The sequence below is a fragment of the Alosa sapidissima genome, chromosome 2 (assembly GCF_018492685.1).
Source record: "Alosa sapidissima isolate fAloSap1 chromosome 2, fAloSap1.pri, whole genome shotgun sequence".
Lineage (NCBI taxonomy): Eukaryota > Metazoa > Chordata > Actinopteri > Clupeiformes > Clupeidae > Alosa > Alosa sapidissima.
Window position 1 is genome coordinate 5449003 of NC_055958.1, and position 27932 is coordinate 5476934.

Genomic DNA, 27932 nt, shown 5'->3' on the forward strand with positions numbered 1-27932 from the left:
CCATATATCTCATTCCCCACACCCATTTAAAAGGCTAATTTGCATGCTTTTTTTCAGGCTCAAGCATTAACCTGCACATTGAAATGAGAATCATAAGCTCCTTTCACCCTTCCCAGTGCTGTGTGTGTGTGTGTGTGTGTGTGTTTGTGTGTGTAGTATACACTTGAGCAAAATGAAATATTGGTGTGCCTTTTTCGTCTCAGAGAAGCTCTGAAGCTACATCATTTGGCTAAGTAAGTTAAGAGATCCATTCAGCGCAAACCATCTATTTGGTTAATTAGCACTGAAAGGCAGGGATGGATTACTGCACGGGCCTACCGGGCCCAGGCCCAGGGGCCCAAGGGGTCAGGGGGCCCTGAAGCCCAAGCCATTGGATGGAATCATTGCCTCAATATCATCACATCAGGATGTAGGCTATTGAATTAAAGTATTGGCCATCCCCAAAATGCACCAGAATACAGGAAATCACATCGAACAAATTAAAAAAAATTGGGGAAAGTTAACACATATGCGATAAATTTATTTATTTTTCACATATGCGACAATTAGTGGGGGGGCCTTAATACATCTGGGCCCAGGGGCCCGTAAGTTCATAATCCACCCATGCTGAAAGGGCCCTCCAAGTACCTCTATCATTCCATTCACAAACCTCCAGAATGGTGCCTGAGTTTTGTAAATAAATATGAACTGTAGGTCATGAACTTTGCCATATCCAGAATATAGTCATTAATCATGAAGAACTATTCATTAGCCTGCAGACAAACTCCCAACTCCTTTTTCCTAATTTGTTTTCTTGCCACGTTCATGGTGGTAAAAATGCACCGTATCCTCTTCCTAAATACTGTAGGTTACATGTGATAAACAATATATAGAAAGGAGAGAAAAAAGTAACAGGTAAAAGAAGGTGATCAGAGATTTTACTTCAAGAGGCTAGGGTATCTGTGTTCGTTTAATATTTTAGTTTATTGAAAGAAGAAGATGCTGAGTTGTGCATTGTTAATGTCCTCCAACTCCTTTCTGTTCTGTTGGTAGTGAAGTTTCATGTTTCTAGAATAAGACTTAAAAGAGGAGTTACTGCATACAGGTAGTATCTTACGACAACATGGGAACTCTTACTTTATGATGACATTACTGTTTGACAAGCTACTTAGAGCACTGAGGTTAAAAGCCTAATGAACACCATAGCATTACTGTAAGTTCCAGTAATCAGCTATGCAAGAGGAAGAGCTTGTAAAGTGATTCCACATACATACAGGCCATTATTTAAGTCTCCTCTCATTTATATTTGATTGGGTACTTACTGTACATCTACTACATCAGATCTGTTATACAAGCTCTTGTATGATGTTTAATGTCAACACCAGAGTGTACTTTGGTGGGCCTTTAAACATATTGTAATACAAGGTCCTTCACTTTTTTGGACTTCAAGAAGAGTAAACTACAAGAATAGGCTACCTTGTATGCACTTGGTATCTACTCGAAAAAATAGGTTCAGCATAGAGCAAGATCCAACACTTCAGTGCCAGGTATTCAGAAGCTGTATGCTGTATCTGGATCTTTAGGTAGTGCTGAACACAATGTATTGTAACACCACTGTAATAACACTTAATAGGCACTCACACCTCAACTGTAACATAGGGTGACCAGACGTCTCAGGTTTCCGGGGACAATCCATGGTTTCGGTGACCTGTCCCCGGCTAGAGCTGTCCCCGGAAAAGTCCCCGGCTTTCACTGTGACTGACAGACCAAACATAGTTGCGCACCTTACACGCACAGGCTCAAGCCAGCCAGAGCAAGTGCTCAGCTCAGAGCTCAGAGATGTTCTAGAATGCCCATCTAGAATGCCCATATTTCTGGTATTTTGATTAGTGGAATAGCATCGCAGTAGAATCTTTGCCCTTTGTGAGAGACAGCTAACAGTGCGGGCTTCTTTCATCCATCCATTCATTCATTCAGCATTCATTCAGCCAGCTAACAGTCTTTGATGATGCTGTGCGCCTTACGCAAGCATCGCTTGCTCTGGATGGCCTCCAATATCATTGGATAGGTGAAAAAAGGTGTTCTTGTAAGTGTTATTGTTTATCATCTTATATATCATTTAATGTTTAATCTATATGTCTATGTATGATCTACAATTTGCCCTGTGTACTATAAAGGGAAACCTGATTCAACCCTCCAAACCCTATATTTTCTAAGAACTTTGACAAGACATAGTTTAGGCGAACTAGGGTAAGATAAACTGCTTAATGAATGGTATGGGCAATGTCCCCGTTTTAAGTTTACAAAGATAAAAATATGACATGTTTTGGAGGTATTTACTGTAGGCTTCTAAACTGAAAATGACCCCAGATTTTGTCTTGGAAATCTGGTCACATTACTGTAACACCTAGTTTCACCAAAGATAGTAGAGAAATGGACAATACCATAATTTGACATACAGTACAGACCTTGAATTTCCCCTGGGGATCAATAAAGTATCTATCTATCTATCTATCTATCTATCTAGTAATGTTACATCTATAAAACTGAGTGTCGGTTCAAAAATGAAACACAACATATAGAACAGATAGTCTGTATCCACAGCCTTCAGAGGCTACCATTAGTATTTCGGAGGGATTGTAATCCCCACGTGTCACCTCCCACTCGGGGCAGATTCACGCAGCATGGAGGGGACTGCAGTGGCTTGGCAAAATGACTTCACTCCTCCTGGAGCATAAATATGTCCGGGTTTAATAGAGCATTGGAGTGGGTCGGAGAGGCTGACTGTGGCGTAGCATAGCACTAGGCTGACAGGGTCAAAGAAAGGGGAGCTATGAAATAGTATTACCCCGCAATTAAAGCCAAGGGCATGTAAGACATAGTGTATTATCTATGTACAGAAAAGCGTCAGAGCGCTAGAGGGAGGGTTAGCTAGCCTGAAGGATACGTGAAGGTTAGAATGTGATGCTGATAATGAGCAGTGCTATCGCAGGGCACTTAAATTAACCAGATTATTAACTTAACTCTTGCCCTCCATCACATTTAAACAGAGCTGCCTGACATTTTATAATTTCAACCACAGCAACAATGAATAACAATAACCCAATATGGCAGGCTCAGTAAGTGAAGGCAGATAGGCTATGTTTGCTAAATGTTGGCTTATAGGACAGACTAGAGTGAAATACACTGGGGCCAGGCCCAAATGAAACAGCTATTGATTAATCTGTACAGTTTGCTAATGGTATGTGTCAGCCTTGCATTAAATTCAGGGCAGTGTATGCCAAGTGATTTTTTGTAAGAATAAAAGTGGTCAATAGACAGGTCTGTGAGCAAGATATATAGGCCTAGTATTGTAAATAAGAAATCCTTTATTTGATAATTCTAGCATTAATGTGCTTTTAGGCAAATGGAACTGTAGCCTAATCACAATGTACAGCAGAACGTCTTTTGTTTCTTCCAGAGTATGCATTTTTCATTTTTGTCAGTGTGTGGTATACTGCTATTTGTGTCTCTTGGTGTCAGGGGAAATATTTTAAATAAGAAATGATGTCTTTGTTAAACATGTCAGTGTTTTTCCCCCTGCAATGCACATAGAGGAGTAGTGTGCATGACACTTTAAAGACTTTGTTAAGTGCACAAAGTGCTACACTATAATACTAAGGCCTGCATTTGCACTCTTTAAGGGGATTTTAACGTTCAAAATCATGTGGAAAATATAGCACTGTGATGTGTAGAACTTGCTCCAAAGCTTTGAAAGGTTATCAACATAAGCCCCTCTTGTTGGTCTTTGAGAGTGACAACCTTGGTGCCCATGGCCTGATATTTGTGGAGCATAAGCAGTTCTGCTAACGCGTCGGGGTGCTATTTCCTGCTCTGTTTTGTGTGCATGATCCCTTAGCTTTGACTTGGCTTTCTTGTGCTATGCCTTAGCTTGCTGAAACTGCAGCTGCGTTTTGAAAAGTCCACAACTTTTCAAGCAGGATTTGGGAAGCAATTTGTCATTAGAGGCAACCAAGGACCTTCTTCAGTGTTTGCTGTGCAAGAAATGCAAACTTTTTTAGCTCTTTATATTAGATTGTTGCATGCTTTCAATACTGTATAGAATAGACTGATATTGGTACAGACACACCTATATTGTAAACCATATCACAGTTATGTCCTGGTCTTGGTCTTGTCAGTGGTTTCTACCTCTTAGCTACAGATAGAGTTTGGCCCACACTCATTCCACTTTCCCTTCACGTAAGCGGAACTGCATCTCTCTAATTGGAGTACTGGGCCGGCGTGGAGATGCAGTCGATCAGGACCATATTTCCTGAGGATGTGTTCCCGCATCAATCACGTCCCTCTCCAGATACGCCATGAAAAATGCACTCTGTGCAAACACCTCACAGCCCTCCACAAGTACATGTAGACTACTCCACCCTACTATTAAGAATAGGAAGAAACAGACGTAGAAGAGAATGAAGGTTCATTTGACATGCAGCTGAAGTGCATCCATTTAAATAAAGTGATCCGAGTGGTACACTTAAGCACTTTACCAAAACATTGATGGTAATAAATGACTTAATGCCTTATTGTTTATTTCATCTGTTGCTACCAATGTCATCAGCCCTTTTATATTATATTATGGAATTGTTTGATGTTTATTGAAGCATTGGGGCCTCTTCATATGCCTCTCGCAGTGAAAAATGTCCGCCCATCTCCCTTTGCTTCTCTGTGGCCTCAGAAACACGAAGTTAAAAGGCCTGTAATTCATTATTAATACTCACAATATAAATAGTTTAGGTCGTATTCATAATGTAACATATATAAGGCAAAAAAGATTTCGGATGTGGCCATTTGCTCCTGGGAAATATGATATGGAGTGATCACAAATGTTGTCCTTAAATGTTTTTAAAGTAGCAAATAAGGAAGTCTATTTGGATTGCACTGGGCAATGCACAAAGTAGCAAATAAGGAAGTCTATTTGAATTGCACTGGGCAATGCACAAAGGTGTATTTCTCTCTGCTGAAATGAAGGCATGTGTTTGATTCTTAAATTATTCTTGAGGCACACCGAAGTATGGCGTTTAGACGTCACACTTTCTTGAGCAGCATTATGGAGGTTAAATCCACAATTTCACTATTGAGTTTGAACCTACAGAAGAGCTGATATATTATCCACAGTTGGCCTTGTCTCTCAGGAGGTGTTGGCCTTGTCTCTCAGGAGGTGTATACGTGAGGTGAGCTTGTGTGTGTGTGTGTGTCGTGAGTGTGTGTGTGTGTGTCTGTGTGTGTCTGTGTATGTGTGTGTTCACGTTAAGGTTGGGTGTGTGATTGTCAAAGTGAGGGTGCGCTCACTGCTCCCACCATCCACAGGGTCGGCACTCTGTAAAATCTGTTCAATTCCATGGCTGCGTCAGCCCCCCCCCCCCCCCCCATCCCGCCACTTGGCCTTAATCTGAGGGATGTGTGCCTTCTATCAGTGCAGTCGAGTCCTTGAGCAGGGGTCAAGTGATAATCTGCGAAGGTGACGATATGAAAGGGAAGGGATGACGGAGAAAGCGAGGCGAGAGTATTAGCTTTTAGATATCATTAAACATTAATACAGTCTGATTTATGTGTTGAGCCTTTGCGGAATTTCATGCTGTGTTGTAATAGAATTTCACCTCTGGGATGCTTAGCGCGAGAAAGAGAGAGAGAGAGAGAGGGCCTGTGTCAGATGAGAGATCGTATCGCCATCCACCACAAAGGAAGTGATTAGCTCGGGTTGCCACGTGTGCACAGTATCGTCCACAGACTTGGGGAGGAAAATGCTAGCAATGCTTGTCTTTCATCTTTCCCCCAGGCTGACCGCTTTTAGGTAAACACGTCAGGACAAATGTTTCTGCTGACAGCCTCCGTTTTGAGAACTCTTTAGTTATTAGTCTCTATAGTTATTAGGGTTTACTGTAAAGATATAAACTAATGTTATAAAGTTAACTCAAACAAGGCATTTGTGTCTTTTTTTGATGGCAACATACTGGTGTCAGACTGTCAGTATAAAGAGTGAACATATTTGAGTGACACTGACAGTAAAATACCAGTAGAGGGCACTACTCCCTCAATGTATAGCCTTTGCTACCACAGAGTGAGCTGTGAGTGATTGGTATTTATATCTTCATAAAGTTCCTCAGTGAAGAGATTGGTTGTGAAAAGGTGATGGCCTATCTGCCCTGCCTCAACAGCCTGAAAACGTCACAGTCAAACCCCTGTATGCTTTAATTTTCCAAGGTCAGCAACAGGTGATTTATTTTATTGTGTTATCTCCACAAAAAAAACATAAGTCATTTATATGCAGGAGACTATTAACTTTAGGTCCCTTCTGTTTGAGAAAGTCATTCTTTATGTGAAAGTAATGTTCTTGTGTACTGACAGCCAGCCAGCCATCTAAAATATCCTTACAAAAGGGAAAGCGGGGACGCTGAGACAATGTAGCTCTTAAATTGCCATTAGATGGTGCTATGATCATAAAGATGAATCCAAATATCATGACTAACTTGTATTCTTCCTGTTTTTTGTCTCCGACTACTTAAAGGATTTATCCTGGATGAAGTTGAAGTTGGAGTCTCTCTGATCCAGCCGAACTCAACGTAAGGATTCTGTCTTCTATCTAGTTTTCTAGTTTCTAGTTGTGTATTTTTGTGGTGTATGGGTTACAGTGAAAATAACTGTTTTATTTGTTATGTTGATTTGTTTGTTATGTTGACTGATTCTATATTCTGTGTGACATGTCATGTAGCAGTCAATTAAATGTTTTGCAACATATTTTAAGATAGTGTTATAGGTATGACATGAGACTTCTCATGGACTTCTCTCTCTGTGTGCCCTCACAGATTCCTTATACTGTTTACGTCAGAGAAAAGGGAAACTCTAATGAACACATTTTGCTAACAAAGGCCGTGTGACAAGCATCTGGTAAATTCCTGTCTCCATTTCCTTTCCTTTCTGCCTGAGACATTGTTAACATATCCTAATGATTACATAGTTTTAATATATTAACAGCTGACTGTATCTTGTTCGACCTCTTGTTCGACCTCTCTTCAAGCTGGAGCTGTTCGGACAGACGGAATCCTCCCAGTCTTCTGGAAGTGTGACAGCATTTGGTCACATGACCTGGAAGAGTAAACCCAAGACTTTTTTGGGATCCCTCTTTGGTTAGAGATGCATCACTCTTGTACACTGCTGTATTGTTTTATTTGGGGATAGTACAAACTTTTAATTAGTTCTCACTTTGTTATGATCTTCACATCACACTCTACACTCTTAACTAAAAAAAAAATAGATTAAGTAGATTAGTAATGAAATGATGCAGTGAGCAGCCTCCAGTGCGATCCTGCCTGTTTTTATTCTGTATATACAGCCGTGCCGACACAGTTCGTAATTACTTTTGGGCTTCCCCTTAATGAGGGAAGTCAGTAAAGCGTGCGCTGGAGGAATCAGGCAGCATATGGTGCGGGTGCTCCAGCACGTGTGTGCTCTGGGGGGAGGACGAATCCACACCATCCCCCCCCCCACACACACACCTCCACCATCCCCCATGGCAGATGCGCATGACTGACGACAAGGGTTAATTGACACAATGATGATCACAGTGTGTTAATCTGGTTTTTGATGTTATTTTTTTTTTTTTCTGTTCCTTTCCCCAATGCGCTGCACCTCAACCCTAGAATGGGCCGACTATCAACCTGGAAACGCGTGCAAAGGCTGATGAACTGATCAACCCCGGCAGACAGCTGCTCTCCTCCGCTCTTCTCCTCCTCCTCCACCTCCTCCTCCTCCACCCTCTCACTCCATCCGGCTATCCAGTGTCTTCATTGATGACCTGAGATCCGCAACCCTGTTTCACTCAGGTGAGTAGAGCGCCCTGACTCAGGCTGTCTCACTGCTTACCACAGACATTTCCATCCCAGCACTGACGGCCAGCGCAGGAGGGCAGCAGACCTTTACAAGGAGCTTGTGATTCCTGAGTGCTGAGTACTTTTTCACCCCCCTGACTCCGGTTGTTAAGTCGGACTACTTAAGAGGACCGAGGCCAGTTCTAGATCTCTTTCCGAAGCGATTTCTTGTCACGTTAAAGAGAAAATGAAAGAAGCGATTGAAGATTATTTAAAAATACTTCTATTTCGTTGCTATTTTCTGAAGCATATTTGCTTGGGAGTTTATATCTGTGGTATGTAGGACATGCTGACTGTGCCTCCATATTTGATACAGTCTGTGTTGGATGAGAACACAGCAGGTATAATTTGAAACCTCGGGCAGAATCATGGCTAACTACAGCACTGCATATTAATGTTGTTGATATTTTTTTTATTTCATCGCCTTGGGTAGTTCCATCGCATTTCCTCGCCGATTCCTTCCTCCCCTCCCCTCCCCACCGAGCAGGCTCGTTGCGTCACGTTCTTTCGCCCTCGTAGGCCGCAGACTCATGCACCTCAGAGGTAACTCTCAAGGGCCCAGTTGTCCTTTGTCACTGCAACTGGTTTAGCCACATTGGCAGCTTTGGCTCAAGGGCGATCAGTACAGGAGCGGGGAGAAATGGTTTATTAAAAATAGCTCTGGTTGAGCCTCTGGTGCTGGTGCCACACATTAGCCTGTGTAGAAGCGACAGTGTCACAGAGGGGAGGCCCAAAGCCTGTGCATGAACAAGTGGTGTGTGTACAGAAATGACCCCTGAACGCATAAGGACTGGTATGGAGCTCTGGACGAGGCAGGATGCGTCTTATCTTTGTCTCTCCTCTCCGCTCGCAGTGCGACACTTTGTGTTGTTTCTGAATAAGGGCTTCAGCCGCATGTGTCTTCAAGAGAGAGATACTGATAAGGACCGTGTCTCGATTCCTCCCTTGTTGTTTGTTTCAGAAGAACACACACACACACACACACACACACACACACACACACACACACACACACACACACACGCACACATGACACATGAAGCAGAAAGTCATACACTATGTAGAGACTCATCATAGCCTCTCACACACAAAGTAATATTTCTCATGTTCTGCTCCGTCTATATAAACTCCAAGGTGTATAAATCTGCAAGTGTTTGGAAAATACATAAGGGCTCAACCAGGCCTTGTAGTCAATGTCTTGGCAAGCTGACGTTTGTTAAAGCCAAGGTCACGCACAGGGTGGAACGACAAGATATACGATCCGTGCAAAGACGCATTGTCATAGCTGCTAGTTAGCATGCTCAAAGCTCAGGGCTGTGTGTTCGTACTGTACGTATTGGTGCCACAGTTTCTGCTGCTTTGGCATGTTTGTCGTTGAGTGATGCTGTTGTCAGTCCGTTGAAGTCAAGCCCATCTGTGTCCCAGAGATGAGTGAAGATTGGCCCATGCAGATTACTCTTATTAATGTACTGTAGGCGAGCCGCCATTACTGTAACATGGCATTCAGAGTGAGAGATGCTTGTTTGTCAAGGTTGTTGTTGCGAGTGAAGGGAAACAGTGAGCATGTCGACCTCCCCCCTAAGCCTCCCCATTCCGCTGGCTGTATCTGCCAGATGGAGCCTTTGTCCTATTTTGCTATTCATTTATTCCTAATACGGAGAAGCCATTTTTTTGCACATGGAGTAAATTTGTCAGTCCTGCTCTATTTCTCTGTCTGCTCCCATCTGTCTTTTACTCATAGTGATCACACAAAATACACACACACAAACACACACACACACACACACACACACACAGTACACATACAGACACACACACCTAGATTTAGATAAATTACTAATATATTGAGTCAGGTTGTACTCACATTGTCTCTGGTTAAACAAGCGCAGTCATTTGAATTACAGTAATACAGAATCTTTAAAAGGATGTCAAGATGGTGGCTTTCCTTTAATCTTCATCTGTCATATAAAAAGAAGAATGAATAGTAATCTCCTACTGCTCTTTGTCTCTCATGGAGACATATTACAGTAAAAGTTGAAATCAAATGACCATGGCTGTGGAACAAACTAATGGTAGACTAAATAATTGATACAGAGGAAGGAAGGTGAGGCTTCATTCCTGAGCCTAATTTAGAAGTAGGTGTTACAATAACAGTGCACAACCAGAACAATATCATAGTAATATTTCACTAAAATGCAAGTGGCCCTGTGGTATTTATTTATATCTTCACTGTCTTTCAGAATGTTTTATGTAGTTGTGAAGCGCTGTGTTGAATTTGTCTCAGCTTTGTTTTTGATTTTTTCTAAGACGGAACTTTAACAGATTATGAAGATCTCTGAAATGTTTATATGCTTGGTGTTTTGTGGTGTTTTGTTACGATCACCTCTTAGGTCTGGAAGCCATTGATTAGGCACCATCTGGCTATTTCATGAAGCTCTATTCACTGTTGTTTAGAGGCCAAACAAATTGGATAACACGTTGCATAAAGGCTTTTTAATTTAGACTTTATTAACACACCAACAAACATCTGTACCTCTCAATTCAGCAGACCAGAAATATTATATCTCTGTGATGGTGTGTGTTTGTTGGTAATGTGTGTGTGTGTGTGTGTGTTTGAGTGTGTGTGTGTGTGTGTGCGCGCGTGAGTGAAGTTGGTGCGCTCTCCAGTGGCCCGCAGAGAGAGACACGCTGCCGTGTGTGCTGCATGTGAAGCTGGCGCTGGGCTTTAATGTTGGGCATAATGGCCCCTTCTAACCATGGGCCCTAGCACAGACTGCTGGCTCTGGGAGCATTCTACTGCTGCTGCTGCTGCTGCTAATGACTCAGACTGATGCTGATTCAGGCCGACGGATGGATTCTTAGGCAGGGCATTGCACATCACAGAGCTCCTGATTGCAGAAAAGGAACAGAAAATACAACAACAACAACAACAACAACAACAATGACATCAGGACTAAAAAGATGCGCATGCATTTACAAATGTCCCCAAGCCCATGCATATGGAGAGTATGTATTATCAGGAGAATGGCTTAAAGGTACTGTGTATCTTTGATGAGCCAAGAAAGTGTGAATACTGCATTCTTTCTATTCTGGCACTGTTCTGTGTTCTGAACAAATGAGCAAACCTTTCCCTTCCCCTATACCATACAGAACTGTATGATTTATTAACAGAGAAGTGCTGAGTAAAATGAGCTATGTATTTCTATTGCACTGGGCATAGTGGGGATTGTGCAACAATGCTCTGTGTTGGTAGTATTAAGGACCTAAGCCAACAGTGACAGTGATGGCAGTGCAGTTCAGACAAACCTTTAAAAAAACTCGCCGGAGAGAATCAGTGACCCAGACGATGCTTCCACAGTTGGGATGTTCGCTGGGAGGGCTCAGTAGATGCTTAGATCAAGCATATAAATCAGACTGTCCCATTTGTACCAGAAACAATGGGGGAGGGGGGCGTGTGCGTGTGTGTGTGTGTGTGTGCAGCACTTTCAGCACTTTCATGTTCTCAAGCTGCAACTCACACAGTCACAAGACCATATTTCTCTACGCAACGGAATACATTTCCATGATTTCTACCCACACCTCCAGCTTTGAATTCGAAAGAGTATTGATGTTTATATGTGAAAATGATTGCACATTTCAAACAAATGAATAGTCAGCTCCTTTTACTATTCAAAGAGTAAATTTGTCAGACATTTACTGTAAGCAATAGCATGATAACAGTCCATGTCTCCTGTATGCTTGCTTGCCTTGTGGAAGATGCTTGTGCCCTTGGTGCAGGGGCATGATTAACCCTTAAAGGTGCATCGTCACACCAGTGTGATGGGAATGTTGGAAAATGAATGTCTGGAAAAAGAATATCTGAGTTCATTGAATTCAACATAGAATTTTAGAACCTTTAATTGTTGCAGAACGGAATCTTATGTTAGAATGTTGAAAAACCCACAACATTGTGGAAGATATGTGTGCCCTTGGTGCAGCAGCATGATTAATTCCCCTTGTGACTGTGTGTTGGCGTCTGCACAGGTTTGTCTGTGCGTGAGTGAGTGACATTTTGGTTCTACATTTGCATGACTCATACATGTGACCTAGAGAGGCCGTCTGTGCTTGATGGAGGGGAGAGAGGAGGAGGAAGAGGGGGAGGGGAAGAGGAAGAGAAAGAGGAAAAGAGGAGGAGGAAGAGAGAGAGAGGGGGTGGGAGTGGAAGCATTACTCCAGGAGAACTTCACCAGTAAGCCGCCATGACATGTTCCTCAGCCACTTTGTTTTATCAGTGCCCCATCCACACACACTCTCTCTCACTCTCTCTCTCTCTCTCTCACTCACCCACACACACAAACACACACACACACACACACACACACACACACACACACACACACACACACACACACACACACACACACACACACACACACACACACATACATACAGACACACATCAAAACCCCTCCAGAAAAGTGCCACTGCGATGAGTCTCTGCATTAGATTCACCACCATCCACCAAGTCATTGCAGGGGGGAGACGTTGTTGTCTGATGACAGCTCATCCATAAACACAAAAAGGAAAAGATAGCGAAGACCCAGGAGACTCGGCGGCAGGTCTCCCCAAATCATACCCACTGTGTGTGAGCGACGAGCAGGCATCGCTGGGAGCAGGCCTGGGCCCTTTGGAAGCTGACTTCCAGAGACCTCTGGAGCAGATGTCTCGCTGCGCTGCTCCCCCTCTCTCTGACACACAGCCCTCTCCCATAGGAGCCCCCATTGGGATGCCTTTGCACCGTCCTCTGCTAAGACAATGATGAATGTTGCTCAGATGCACTCAATGGGCCTAATATAATGTGCAACTCACAGTGGACCTGACGCATACTAGATAATGACCGGCCTCACAATGCCCGTCAACGGTGCTTATAGATATTGCTCTGCTCTGTTACCTCCACAGAGCACATCTGCAGAAGGTCAGCGGTGCTTATAGATATTGCTCTGCTCTGTTACCTCCACAGAGCACATCTGCATACGGTCAACTTGGAGATGAAGAACTGGTAGTAGCACCTTCACATGCCTCCTGCATCTGCACCTTAAAGGGCAGCTCTGTCCACTCTGCTGTAGTGTTTATGCACCAGCTAGTTCATTGTTTTGGGGAACATGCTGCAGAGTGGACAAAGGGCACTGCAGCAGTGACCTCTGATTTGTTTTTACACTCCACATTTGGGGCCAGGGATGTTGTGAGGAGTTGCTCTCAGCAAACTTTTCTGAGTGAGTGAGTGAGTGTGTGTGTGTGTGTGTGTGGGGGGGGGGGGGGGGGGGTGAGAGCACTTGCCGTTTATTATGTGGAAGTGTGTTAAGGAAGTGGAGCTGTTGAGACAGGACGATTCAGCTGCTGTGGGCAGGAGACTCGTCGGCCGCCTCTGGGACTTGGGCACAGTCAGGAGAAATAGATGTCAGGGAGCAGCCAAGGCGATAGCATTTCCATGAATCCAAGTCAGCCTCATCTGACTTCACTAAGACGCTGGCATTCCTCACACTGTAAAAAGCAGCATTTTGTTCTGTGCTTTTCACTCCAGAGAGGCTGTTGAGAGGCACTGTGCTGGAATGTACTGTATGCATGTAGTTTCAAAAATGTGCAGATCAAAAGGTGAAATAATTTGTGTGGTTGAATTGATCCTGCTTTTTTTTGTCAACATTTATCTGAACATTTTGAGAAATAACCGGTTGCAATAGAATCACATCAAAACATCAATATGTACCAGCGTATTGTAGTGTTTTTAACATAGAGATTGTGTGGATTTTTACATGTCTTAAATGTAAGGTGTTAAATGTCTACATGTTGAAATATCATAGCACAGATTGTCTCCAGTTTGTGTTCAGAAATACGAGAGGCGAAAGAAAGAGCAGTTGTGTGGCCTTGAGGGCACAAAACGATTGATTTCATGGCGGTTTCACTTTTGGCGATATAATCTATATAGCATTACCCATTCATATGTAAACAGAGGACTGTAGCTCCACGTACTGTACTTACCATTCTGTGGATTTCATTTTTTGTTATATAGCATCATTTGAAGGTATTTGATCCAAATGATAATCAAGCAGTGTAGGTGGTTACACACTGTCTAACCAGTTACCCTAACCATGGTTTTGAAACCCACAGTAAAATGCATTAAATAAAATTTATTTTATTCTTGACTTCATAGAAAAAAATCGGTTACACTTTACTTGACAGTATCGACATAAGAGTGACATGACACTGTCATGAATATGTCATAAACAAGTCATAAACATTTATGACATAACACTTCTGTCATTAAGTGTTATTCGGTTTTTGTCATAACAAGTTAGGGTTAGGATTAGGGTTAGAGGTTAGACAGGGCTGGCGTAAGGCAATCCTGCGCCCTGGGCGAAATAGGAATATGTCGCCCCCATGTTCATAGACTGTGTACCACTTTCGACGGTGTGCTACCTTTGCAGAAGCCCCTGGCTGCAGCGTGCAGATCGGGGCTGGTTTCAACGTTGCTACTTTCCAGTGCTACTGGACCACAAGGAAAAATAAAACAAATTTTGCGGGACAATTGCGACCAGGCCTCACAGAAAAAATGGTAGCCTACAATTAAGCAATTAGGCTTTTCACGTAACGTAAACATATTATTATTACAGGCTATTATACAGAAATCAGACTACCTAATTAATATGATGTCTGTTAGGTGTGCATTTAAACATTACATGACATTAGGAACGCACTTCGAGTGTCGCTGTCTACATATCACCCCGCGATGGGACCATCTTATTGCGGGGAAACGAGCTCATTGCTCCCCTGATTCGGTGACATGGTGAGATTCAGATTTTACCTTATTACATTGTCATCTCTCTGCTACGTTCCACTGCTAGCAACCTGACGATTCAGGCTGAATCAGCACCCATACGCGGGAGAAAAGATTTTCAAACTGTGCACTTTTCTGTATTCTGCAGCACTATGCTTTGAACGTCTCATTCATGACTGTTATTTAACCGATATCACTGAAAATGAATTACTTGCTGCTCCCGCATTTAAACTGTCTATGTCATTGTTTGACAATAAATGTGTTTTCTATGTTGTAGCCTATAGCTCGCCATGCTGTGGCGCCCCTGGTAGTTTGGCGCCCAGGGCAATTGCCCGGAATGTCCGTGCCTTCCGCCGGCCCTGAGGTTAGGATTAGAGTTAGGGTTAGGGTTAGGGTTCATGTGTCATGACAGTGTCATGTGTTCATGACAATGTCATGTCACTCTTATGTCGATACTGTCAAGTAAAGTGTTACCAAAAAATCTATTCTTTTTTGTAAAATCCAATGACATATTTCATGCTCTTCTAGAAGGGTGCTTGCATGGTGGAACATAAAAATACATCAGACCCAGAGGTCTTGAGCAAGACTATGACAAGAGATGCAATAAAGACTTGAAGGATAAACATATGCAGAAGGCATTCTGCAAGGCCTCTTTTATTGGGAGATACAAAGGATCCTCTACACCCTTAGCATGGGGAAACCACAGAGCAGGAACTCAAAACTTTCACGTTGGCAAGGTCAATCATTCAGGCTCTTGCATAAAACACACACACACACACACACACACACACACACACACACACATAAACACTCACACACGCGCGCACACACGCACACACACACACACACACACACACACACACACACACACACACATAAACACACACACACACACACACCTATACAGACCTGGAGGTATATCAGAGAATGCTGCGTCGTCATCACAGCTGCCTTCTTCTCAGCATGGATTATTCAAAGTTGAGAACGGTTTAGTTTACCCCGCTTCATATTTAAAGTTGAATCTAATGTCATCTAATCTAATATTTTAAATGCACAGCCCTTTGTCTCAAAGTAATGCACAGCATATGAATGCCTGAGATGTTTGTATTTACGTAAATGTTAACAGGCTTAAACATTAACTTATGTACTATTTTATTCACAATCTCCTTTTAGACTGATTTGATCTGAATAATGCACCATCTTGCTCATCTTGCAACAGCAGCTACATTCCCATGTGACTTGGCAGGAGTGTGTGTGTGTGTGTGTGTGCGTCTGTCTTTTCATGTTCTTCATGGCACATTTATTCCATAATTAATGACTTCTATTGAATGACACATTTATGTAATACACTTTCATACATCATACAGGCTCTCTGTCTGCCTCGCCTCTGATTGGACGGCTCCGATCCAGCATCGGCAAGGTGATGGAGCAGCCTTAAAAGTTCCATTTCAAACTGATGTCATTAGCTAACGCTATTGGTTTTCGCTGCGAGGGAGTTTGAAAGCATTGACTGCGACCAAATGGAGGGTCAGGCAAAATGTTCCATTATCGAGTTTGAGTGGGGGCAAGGCAACAGAATGCATTGTGTGGTGCAATAGCTGGGTTTTTTTTCAGAGTCGGGGATGCAGAATTTTTTCCTCAAGTCAGTGTCCCAAGCAACAGAATTCTTCACTTACCTACCTGAGTGTGCGTGTGTGTGTGTGGATATGAGTGTGTGGGTATGGATGTGTGTGTGTGTTGGTGTGGATGCGTGTGTGGGTGCCACCGCCAAAGGATACACTTACATTGCAGCAGAGTTTTTTCAAGCCTCTGAGAATCGTCTGCTTGTTATCCCCACATCCCCCCAAGAGAGCCATTCACGTTGTGACCCCTGGACCTCAACCTCTTATTGCCACTGCCAGCATTTCTCTCTTTTTCTCTTTCTTTCCCTCGCTCTCTCTCTCTATCTGTCTCTCAGAGTGAATGACTGACTGGGCACTGACAATCCAGAGGATGCTAATGGCAGCAGCTAAGGGATAAACAGCCAGCTGTCCTATCCTGTAGAGTGGTTTCAGCGCAGGGACTCAGTTAATCGACCTCCAGTCAGACCAGGATGCATTCATACGTGGCAACTTTAGGTTTGTAAAAATACATGGGCACTAACACACACACACACACACACACACACACACACACACACACACACAAACTCACACAAACACATATTGTGCTCAGTAGTTTATGTTTCTTCTGGGTCTCTCATGGTGCTCTCTGTCAGAGGCACTGGGCCTGTGCGGTTCATCTCGTGTCACATTCTGACTGCCTGGTCAATAATGAGGATTTTGATTAAACCCAGCGGCACTGCGGCTCAATTAAAAGCCCTGGGTAACGGACAATGTTACACTCATTGATTCAGGAAGTGCTTTATCCATGCTCAGACATACTGACAATCAGAGCCCTTCACCAATTACACACATGTGCACACACACACACACACACACACACACACACACACACACACACACACACACACACACACACACACACTCACACACACACACACACACACACACATGGAAAATTCTCCATGAGGTTAAGTCCTCAGCTGTTTGTGGCTACCTACCCACATGCACACACACACACACACACACACACACACACACACACACACACACACACACACACACACACACACACACACACACAAACACACACACACACACACTATTTACCCAGCTCTGGTCCATCCTCTCACTCACGTGTGAATGATTGAGCCCAGCCTCCACCCAATAGGCCCTCCCCAGTGCGTCCTTCCAGGCCAGTTAGCTTGTCAGGTTGATGGGAGGCTGATGAGACTGAAACCTCACCCAAACAACATACAGACCAATGCCCCTCCCCAACCACCCCAATCACCCCCCCCCCCCCCCCCCCCCCCCCAATCCTCCCACACAGGGCAGCCTGGTGACCTTGCTGGGGGCAATAGTTGAATTTACTTATAGGACCTGGCAGAGCCTCTTTGGTCCCATTCTGCCCACTCTCTTCCATCTTTGGTCCTTGTGTGTCTCTGCCACTGGATTCCCCCCTCTCCTTCTCTCCATCTCTCACTGGTAAGACTGATTAAAGCCTGACAGCCTTTAGTTTTTAGTCAGTAGTTTGTCATGTATATCTAAGCAAGTTTTACTGTGTTGGTCTTTATTTTGTGGGTGAAGTTATGTATGCTGTAATTATATCATGGGGGGAAAGAGGAGGTTCTTAGTTGTGCCACTGGGCCTTTGGTATTTAAAACTACACTTTTCGAGGTTTGTAGAGCTATACTTCTGTGTGAAACTGATTGAAGATGCGTAGCTGCATGTGGTGCACGTTATCACTGACCTCGATTCTGACTGCATGCACATATGTGTTTACTGCCTGATTTAATCGGATGTGAATTCAGTGCTCCATTTATGTTGCCAGCCCAGAAGCTCTGCTAAGCTACAATGCATTGCAGTTTCCTTATGATGCAGTCTATATGTTGTACTTGATGAAGTAATCCTCATGTAAGCACCTTGTAATACTTTCAATTCAGACAGAGACTTTTGAGAAGCCCAATGAAATGTTACAGATGTTGGGAGAATGGAGAAAGAATCTCCCAGGGAGATTTCCTTGGCAGTTGAAAACAAGGCACCCTTCATGTCTCTGTCTTTGAAGATTGTATCTGGCAAAGCTTTCCACTCAACACAGTTGTGGTTTAGCAACTGTGGCTCTGTAACTGTAACTGTAGATTAATTCTCATTTTGCTGTCTGTCCGTGGATTAGGCCTTGGGTTTATAATCTCATTCGTGTCCGTGGACCCCCCAGTAATTCTGAATGCTGCCAGATTAGAGCTGGATGGCAGAGAGACGGTCACGAGACTGATGAAAGTCACCCAGCTGCCCCCACTTCTATCCTCCCCACCCGACCCCCAAACACAACCAAAACAAAGCCCTGATTTGTTAAATCAACCCTGCCCCCCACCTCCCCTTAAAATTCGCTTTGTGTCGGTATTTTGGAGAAGGACAAAAGGACGGTTGGATGCATTGTGCCCGAGATACAGATGATGCTCGCAGGGTAAAAGTCATGTGAGGACACACTTGAGGTGCGGTAGACTGCTGGAGTGTTGGACTCTGAGGGTGAGACGCGAAGAGAGTGACCACAACGGGCTTGGGTGGGCATGGCCATTGACAGTAGACGCCTTATGCTGACGTGTCACAAGTTTGAAAGGGTCAGATGGCCACATTCATAGGGTGCCTCACGTTGTCATGCCCAAGGGGGGTGTGGGATCTACATGTCGAGGGGGGGCGATCTTTCCTGGTAAATAAACACCGGCTGTCCCTGAGATGATGGCGGCGTTAGCCTCTCGCAGCAGAAAGACGATTCGCCGCAGCGAAATTTGTTCGGAGGGGATTGTCAATGCTGCGTATTCCGCGAGATGTCACGTGTTTGGGTGCCTTGCCCACATGACGGCACATCAGACCAATGGGAGGCGAGTGCCATGTCTGGGCTGACTGCAAGAGAAGCCGAGAAGTACATTTTTCTCGCAGCCTTTTTCAAAAATTTCAATCTTTTTTCAAACGTCCATAGAGGTGGCCATTTGTTTGAAGCTGGACAAAGGTAAACATAATTTTATTGCCGTTTTTAAAGCTCTCTTGTGATAGTGTTTGTGATTGCTGTTGTGATCAGTTCCTGATCTCTAGATGTCATATTAAGAATGCAGAGGTTGCCCGCAATGAGGGGAGTGCCTGTGCCATATGGAGATTTTTATGAATGATCTCCAAGTTGAGAAGATCACCTCATCCAAGTCTGCACTACCCATCTATCGATACTGTTGAGTGCATGTCATTTCCATTCACTTTTAGATTGAGATTGAGCTAGAATTGAACTGCTTTACATTGTCTAATAATCCAAAACTCTTATAGCACCATTTTTTCAAAAAAATACAGATAATTGATCTGCTTTGTGTTAAATGTCCACTTTTACATAGTTATTTTGTTCATTGCACTTGAACTTGTGGTGTCATAGCATTTCTGAGGATTATCTCAGCTTCAGAGTATTTTTTGGTTACATGTTGTTATGTTTTGAAAGATATTTACATTGGGTGCTATCGCAAGTAATTTTGTGAATTGGTTGTCAGTGTCAGTTGTGATTTAAACCTTGATAACCATGTTAGACATGAAGGATGGAACAGCCCTTGGATCGCCGTTGCTACAGAAGTACACTGTGCTCTGCACAGTCGTTACTACAATTATCGTCATGGCTTTATTGTCTATCACCAACGATCAAATTGGGAAGCAAAGCGAATAGTCCAATAGCAGCCACAGGGATTTAATGATACAGTAGTTCTCCATTAATGAAATACTAACATTAGTTTAGATAATCAGTGCTACATTGTATATTAATGGTTAACACATATAAATTACATCTGAAGTATTAGGTGCATTAATGATTTTACATAGACTTCAGAGGATTCAGTGATTTGCCAATGGCATTTAGGCTAACAAGATCAAAGGATCAATGGGGATTTCAGTCCATTACGTATAGTGGGAGTGTCATGGTTATACAGATTTTTGTAGCCATTCCATTGACGTAAATGTGCTCATCAACGTTGAGGAGACATGTTGCCATGGTTGTGGTGTAACGTGATCTAATAGTGGCCTCAGTGAGAGGACCAGAGGTGGGGATGTATGTTCAGGGCATGCTTCATACCAGCAGCGCCTGTGCCGTCTAGTTTATCATGGCGGTGGAAGGTCTGCGAGTCTCTCATCAAGCCAAACTATGCTGGCACTACACTACATTCGCACTACACTACCAGACGACAACCAGAGGTGTCTCTGTTCAGCACTGAAGCTCGTCCTGATGTGGGCCTCATCCGGCCCTGGGCTGGCGACAGAGACAGGGTGGAGCGGATGACAGTGGCTAGCTCAGTTCGCTCGCTCGCTCACTCCCCTGCGTTTGCCGGGGCTGGTGTTTCCCCTTTCCCCCCACTCGTCTCCGGGCGATGGTGGCGCACATGAGGAGCGAGTGACTGGGCCTCAGTGATTGTAATTTGGGCTGAGATCTCGGCGCGGGCGACTGATCGAGGCTGACAGTTTTCGGGGCGGCTGTCAGGCCACGAAGGGGAGGGAGCAAGGGAGGGAGCCCTGCAGACACGCGCGCCGAAACAAAAGGCTCCTCTGGTGCTGTTCACATCTGAGTGTCCGTTCGCTCGCTCGCCCGCCCGCTCGCCCGCTCACTCTCTCGCTTGCTCCTGCCCCTCCTCCCTCGCTCTCTCTCCTTTCTTCCCTCGCCACCCACCCGCCCCCTCACCACCCCGGCAGGGCCTTGGCGCATGCCGCATGCCCACGGGCGCCTCGTGTGTCACACACATCACAGACCACAGCAAATCACACAGGACTTCTTACAGTAGTCATAACGCCATGGAACGCCACGCATTGTACTTAGAGGTCCCACACATTAGAGACACTGCCTGGGAGGTTTGTGTTGCGTCTCTCCTTTACTGTTATAGTGGAGAGGCATGGAAATGCAGACACTCTAAAAGGCATGAAAAAATGAACAAGCCTTCTGCATGAGTGGCTCTTCTGCAGTGTCACACTTTGTTGTGTTGAATTTTGTCATGTTGTTGCATTTTGTCATGTTGTGTCATGCTGTGATTCGTTGTGTATACATGGTGATATCTCTGAGTGCAGGGCCTCTTTCATCAGACATCAGGACTGATGACAGCTGTGTGCCTGACAGGCTGAGTGGGAAGGTAAAAATTGTGCAAGACCAAAGTCCCAGATGATGGAAAGTGAATCCCTGTCACCTTGAACATAAAACTATTTTTGAAGGTGTTCAAGGCTTCATCTGAGGGGTTTAAGGTCAGGTTTTAGGACAGGCTTTATTTTCCCCTCATATCAACATTGAACTCTACTTTTTTGTCTGTAAAATACCAATAGCTTTATCAAAATATCCATGACTGTACCAACAATGAAATTATGCATAGTCTTACCATTCATGCTAGGTCATTTGTCATGGCTGTTTGGAACAGCTAGATGTTTTTCATATCTTATTTTTTTTTTTTCTCTTTTTTTGGGGGATGGTGTTGTTGTCGTCAAGCCAGAGGGGGGTCCTGTCAACATCTTAATTGCACTCCGTATGTGCTAATCAGGATGGCTGTTGTTCCACCAGTCTGCACCTTCAGCTTGTTAAAATTCATCTAAGAGCACTAGCTCATGTTCTCCGCCTCCAGCACTGGCGGTGTAAAACCACATTATCATCTCCATGCTGAGGGAGCCTTTGTAGCTGCAAGTCCTCGACGGATTTATCAGATTTACTTTTGTGGCATAACTAGACTATTTTTTTCTTTCTTTTTTTTCTGAGGTCTTGGATTTCGGTTGCGGTTCTTAAGTGAGCTTTAGTGAGTTTTGCAACAAGTCAGAACCTATTCACATCAGATTGTATGGGAGAAGTGAAAGAGTGACTTTTGTTTTGCCCCCTGTATGTTGGGCGAGAGAGGGTGAGACATGAGACTAGTGTAATTGTGAGAGGGGATTTTACGAGAGGCGCTTTCATCTGTCAAACTTAATTTCCAAAGCTCCCCCAGTGCTAGCCTACGACACATTGACACAGCAGTCAGATGTGATGATGCAACAAAGTCAATGCATCTCGTACAGCATTTCCTCTCGTATGGTGATTTGTAAACATATTCTAAATACTAATTTAATAACTGTCACAGAAAAATTATCACCACACCTCTTCCATCCACATATCTTATTATAATTGATGTGATACACACTAATATTACCTTGATGTTACAGATCTAATCCAATAGCATCCATAGCTACCAGGGCAAGCCTTAGTCTCTGTTTTGTTCTATGATTCTTCTATGAATATTGTCAGTATATCAATGGTATGGGAATCTCGGAAATACCACGTATTAAAATCAAATAATTTCTAATTGTATTACAAATGTAGAGAGACTGGGAAGACAAAACACTTTCTTCTCATAGAGCAATTGCTGGCCTAGTGCAGAAACTACAGCACTGGTACTCATTCAATATTTTATTCATTTTGATTCATATTTCATAAATGTGAAGCTGAAGTGGTGCTTAGTGCATCAAAGCAGAGAAGTTAGCTCCTGTCTTCTTGCCCACTCTTCCCCCACACCTTGCTTTGCTTAAGGGTGGCACACTGACATTAGTGAATAGGCTTTTTTGTCTCTGAGGTTCCTATGATTAATTCATAGGTATTCACTGTTGTGTCTATGCACCCCATGGCTCCTACTCACACAGAGTGTTTACAGATAGATTGTATATTAAAATATATATATATATCCACTCGTATTTGCCTGTAAGGATTAGGCCAGACCCAGAGACACATAGACCCTGATTATATCCAGTTTTATATTTCTCTCCCTTCATTAGTTTTTCTATAGCTCTTCTGCTTTACTAGCTGTGAAGTGGAGTATGCAGCGTTGTCCTCAGTGACCGATTCCACTCTGAGGAAACTTGATGAGGGCTGATGAGGAATCTAATCATGCCGTTTGTATGTAGAGATTTGCAGTCAATTCTACCTTATTGGTTCTAAATTTAGGTGGAAGGATTCAAACCCATTCAGTCTCCTTGTTTGTTATGTTGTTGTCACTAATGTAATGTGAGGGACAACTGTCATGTGAGGGACAACTGTCATGTGAGGGAGAACTGTCATTTATTTTGCCAGATACCTGCAACTGCAATGAAAATGAATGATGGTTTCAATATATAAGACTTTGGTAATCACTACAAGTTAGAATTACCTCACTATTCCATTACCATTATTACCATTATTCTAATAATTCTAATAATCTCATAAATCGTGTAACATTTTAATATCAAATTGAGTATATTTATTGTTGTATGCTTAGAGAAAAATGGAACAGAGAGCCTTTAAATAAATTATATTTTTTCACCCTTAGAAATGAGGTGAAGAGGGACATATCTGTCACTTCACCACCATTAGGCAATGCTGCTGTGGCCCTTCCTCCCTGGGTGCCCTGTCCTGGAGGTGACAGACGGCTGCGCTGCTGGGCAAGGTCAGGCCGCAAAACGCGGCACTCACGGTGACACAGACCCGAGCCCACAGACACTGTCCCCTCCCTCGTCCCTGAAAAGATTCAGTGCATCCCGGAGTCCTCTCTTTGCATTACAAAGCAGTATCTGTGTGTGCACTTTATAACAATGGCTGCAAAAAAAAAGAGTTCTGTGGATTTGAGGGTGTAGGAAGAGGTTGTTGATTTTTGGGGTGGTTTTATCTCCTGGACCTGGCAAAGGACTAATTGCTTGTTTTGTGGGCAGTGTATACCCCATTATATTCTCTTGGATGACTTTACACTGCTGTGAACTGGGCACTTATTCTGGAATACATTCGGTGGGTTGTTGAAGATGGCTCCCACTTTCAATTTCATCATATTTTAGACCGCAAATCTCTTTTTATTAAATGCCACTCTTTACAAGGGCTAGAGATAGTGTCATCGGCAATTCATTGTTTTGCCATTGCTTGCAGTGACAGAAAATACTCAGTGATGTATAATCCATGGCAGTTCCAAATTATTCAGCCAGAGAGGCTTGGTTGAGAGGGCGGGTTGCTCAAGTGAAGCAGGCTACAGACTCAGCTGATGGATATGGAATTGAAGCAGGACTGTGCTGTGAAAAACTGTCTGAATTATGAGTCAGACAGAGCTGAATATCCTTGTTTGGGTGTCATCTGACTGGAGGTAATGATGTACACTCACACACACACACATGCACACACCCACAGACCCACACACACACACGTACACAGAATCTATTTGGGGGAATTAACAATTTTGCACTAAAGCAGGCCTTTAGTGGGCATGTTTCAGAAGATAAGCTGAGTAAAAATGGCGTAGGAATTGCCAGCCTTATTTCTCTATAAACCACATGTTGCTTCCCCCTGCCCTCAACCCTTACTCAGCCCACGTAATAGAGTTTTCATCTGGTCATTCTCTTGTTCTTTTTGTCAGTGAACTGTTGGTGTGCCAATGACTGTGGTAAAAAAGGCTTGTTCCTCCAGGCTGTAATTTGCCTTGAAATCTTGTACTGTATGAGCCTCGGTGTCTCCAATGAACACTGTCGCCTCTCGTTATGCTCTGGCCCCCGATCCACTGACAGCACTAGTGATGTGTTTAATACGATAAATCATGGCGGCTCTCCCTGCCTGGGCCCCTCTGCCAAGGCCCCTGGAGCCCAAGCCGGGGACGTTCTCCCAGGGAGGGACCTTGTCCCGTCCTCACCAGGTTCCACACTCATGGTCACCTGGATGCCTCACATGTCAGATGAACTGAAGGGTTTTGTAGAACTTGGGGTGATTTTCACTGGACACCGTTGATATGTACTGTAGTTGTTATGGTCATTGGTTATATGATAGGATATGATATAACAAGCTACAACTTCAGTTTCAGTTTTTACCGATTTTTTTTTGTTTTTGTAAAGCACATAAAGGTTAAAGAAATGGCCACGCCAAATTAATGTTATGCAATCTGTCTTTGACGGAGTGCGATTTAAATCAAATGTATGTATCATTTTTCTGCCCTTTAATCCAAAATATGAACTGATAGAGCTCTATCTTGAAACTTGAGTGCCTGAGTATAGCATACAGTGTTGTGTTGTGTGGCTTTAAGAATTACTATTCATTTATCTTTCATTTTTTCAGCAAAACATCTATAATTTCATCTTAGTGTGCTATTTGGGTAACTGATGACATATTTTCCTAAATAGTACAGAAATTCGATCTCTGTGATCAGCCTTTGTCTTTCAAAGTTTGCTGATGCAGTAGCTCATATATATTTGATGGCATTTGATTACATAAAGTTAAAATGTAAGTGGAGAATTGGTAAACAGAATTTAAATGCACACACTTTAGACAAAAGCAAAAGGAAAATGCTGATTCAAGGAAAGCTCCTTTGAGACGCCATGGGCATTTGAAATCACAGCAATGGCATCATTCTACGTTTTACGTGGTCAACATAGATAATGTCCTGGTGTGTGATACATCTCTCACATTGATTAAAAAATACAAGCATGAATATGTGTAAATTAAAAGTATGCATAAATATGTATGTGCCAAATATTCACATGTACATAAATATGTCATGTTTTTAGGAGCTGTCACTTATAATATTTCATATATGATGTACATTACTGTTATAATCAGATGAAAACTATTGCCATACAACCAAGCTTTGCTTGATATTGTTTAATTTACAGGCTCATTAACCCAATTCACTTGAAGAACAATCACATAGTGATTTGACCAGTGATTTGATCTCTCTAGTGTGTGTTTTATGTTCTAGTGTGGTAGAAACCAGAGAGAAGCACAAGTGGAGGGGAGTGGAGAAAAGAGCATTTTGGGTGCAGTGCTTGACCAAGCGTAAAGCGTGATTAATTCAGTAGCTACCATACAGGAAGGGGCCAGCAGCTCTTCAGTGGTGGAGGAGCTTGACCCACTTTCTATAACACATGGCACATGAAACACCCCTCCTAACCCTCTATTGCATGAATTATCACCTATACTTTGAAAAAATGTTTGAAGTACTTTTCTTACTTAAAATGAATCAAATAAAGGACATTTTTAAAAAAAGTAAAAACAAATTTTTTTTAAGGGGTAGTTGGTAATTTGTTGCCATATGGCAACAATGCGCAATCGTGGAAAATGCTGTCAAATCCAATTTTTCTTTAAAAACGTATTTTTATTTCATTACAAATCTTTTAGAAATTAACTAAATTAAGCTTGCATTAGTTATGCTCTAATACATCTAGTTATAAACCTAACATAATACAAATTCAACTGTATTTTGGGCAATAAAGTGATAATGTCATGGTAATATTGTCATACTGTAGTGTAGTCCGCCTTGGAAAATAAATAGCCTTCCTGTAGGGACATAAAGTAATTGTTTTGATCAAAATCAATGTTAAATAATATCATTTAGATGACTTTATTTCATTTAGATGACTTTCATTTTCCAAATTCATAGGGTCATATTGCAGTCAGAGGACATATTCAACTGTAGTGAGACCACATAGTCACAGACCCCTGCCCCTCAGAAAGTGTGCCAATCCATGCCATACACACAGAGATACATAGGTATCCTTCACATATCCCCCTGACCGCCTTTCCCTACCCTGTAAAGCCATGCCTCATCCATATTTGGGGTCACACACACAAGGGTCAACCTAACATAGGGGTCTCCGGTGTGGGTCATACTACAGGCTCACACTGGGAATGCGTTGGATGGCTCCACAGCAAGCCAGCCCACTTCTTACACCATTTATAGTGAGAGGAGAGAAGTGTCACCCCATTTGCCCTTGAACTTTGGGCCTCTGGAGTGTTAAAGCTGTAGCTAAAGAGACAGGATGGGTGACTGCAGCCTCTATCTGCTACACATATCAATGTTTTTCTCCTCATTGCTGGATTATAGCTAATCCTGACAGTTCTTTGGTGGAAGAGCCAACAATGTGCTTTTATCTTTCCCAAAATCCCGAACAAAAATGTCGAAAACAGCATGTCTAGTTGACCGTGTAGTGAACAATAACACAAAATACATCTTTACCGCTCCAGTCACTATACTGTCTGAACCTCATTCCATAGATAATTTGCAAATTGGTAAACATTTACAATATCCTAAAAGACAAAATGTCTGAAATTACAAATAAAAGTGTAAATAATGTTTTTTTACTTCAAAATATTGTCAAAAGTTGTATATATTTCAATTATCCTATGGAGTATCCTATGGGGTATACTACGATTCTCGATTAGTGGGTTAGCGAGGTATGTTGCGCTCAAAGTCAGGGTATGCTGTGACACGAAATTGGATCTGTTTTAGTGTCACTATATCACCATGGTATCTTAAGCTAATCTCAATAATATCTAATGTCAACCAAACCTGAGGGGTATTTCACAAAACCTAGATAAGGGATTAAGCTGGGATTTTTAGGTTATCCTGGATGAATTTAGCCTTGACTTGGTTTCACAAAAGAGATGGCACATAAGTTACCATGGGGATTTATTCTCTGCACCTAGGCTAACAGCCAAGCTAAGTTAATTCTAATGGTAATTAAGTGGTCTTATTGGTTCAGCTAGCTGTCATTCACATCAGACCTCTGTGCTAATTTTAAGGAGCTTTATTCCATTTATAAACTATTTGCTAAATGTATTTGCTCACAAAACAAAACCGATTGTCTGCCTACTACCATATG

The 27932-nt window shown here is 42.9% G+C and overlaps 1 protein-coding gene across 10 annotated transcripts in view; it reads left to right on the forward strand.

Moving 5' to 3' along the window:
• The window catches only part of pcbp3 (poly(rC) binding protein 3), a 49632-nt gene that overhangs the window by 6980 nt on the left and 14720 nt on the right, over positions 1-27932 (forward strand). For 8 of the 10 annotated variants that reach the window (XM_042084473.1, XM_042084475.1, XM_042084479.1 and 5 more), the window contains exons 2-6: positions 6536-6590; positions 6834-6915; positions 7046-7154; positions 7668-7850; positions 16664-16823. In XM_042084473.1, coding sequence (XP_041940407.1) covers positions 16799-16823 — 25 coding nt within the window. In that variant the 5' untranslated portion in view covers positions 6536-6590; positions 6834-6915; positions 7046-7154; positions 7668-7850; positions 16664-16798. Of the gene's footprint in view, positions 1-6535; positions 6591-6833; positions 6916-7045; positions 7155-7667; positions 7851-16663; positions 16824-19271; positions 19315-27932 lie in introns of those variants that run through there. The other 2 variants (XM_042084482.1, XM_042084483.1) reach the window with 2 other exon arrangements.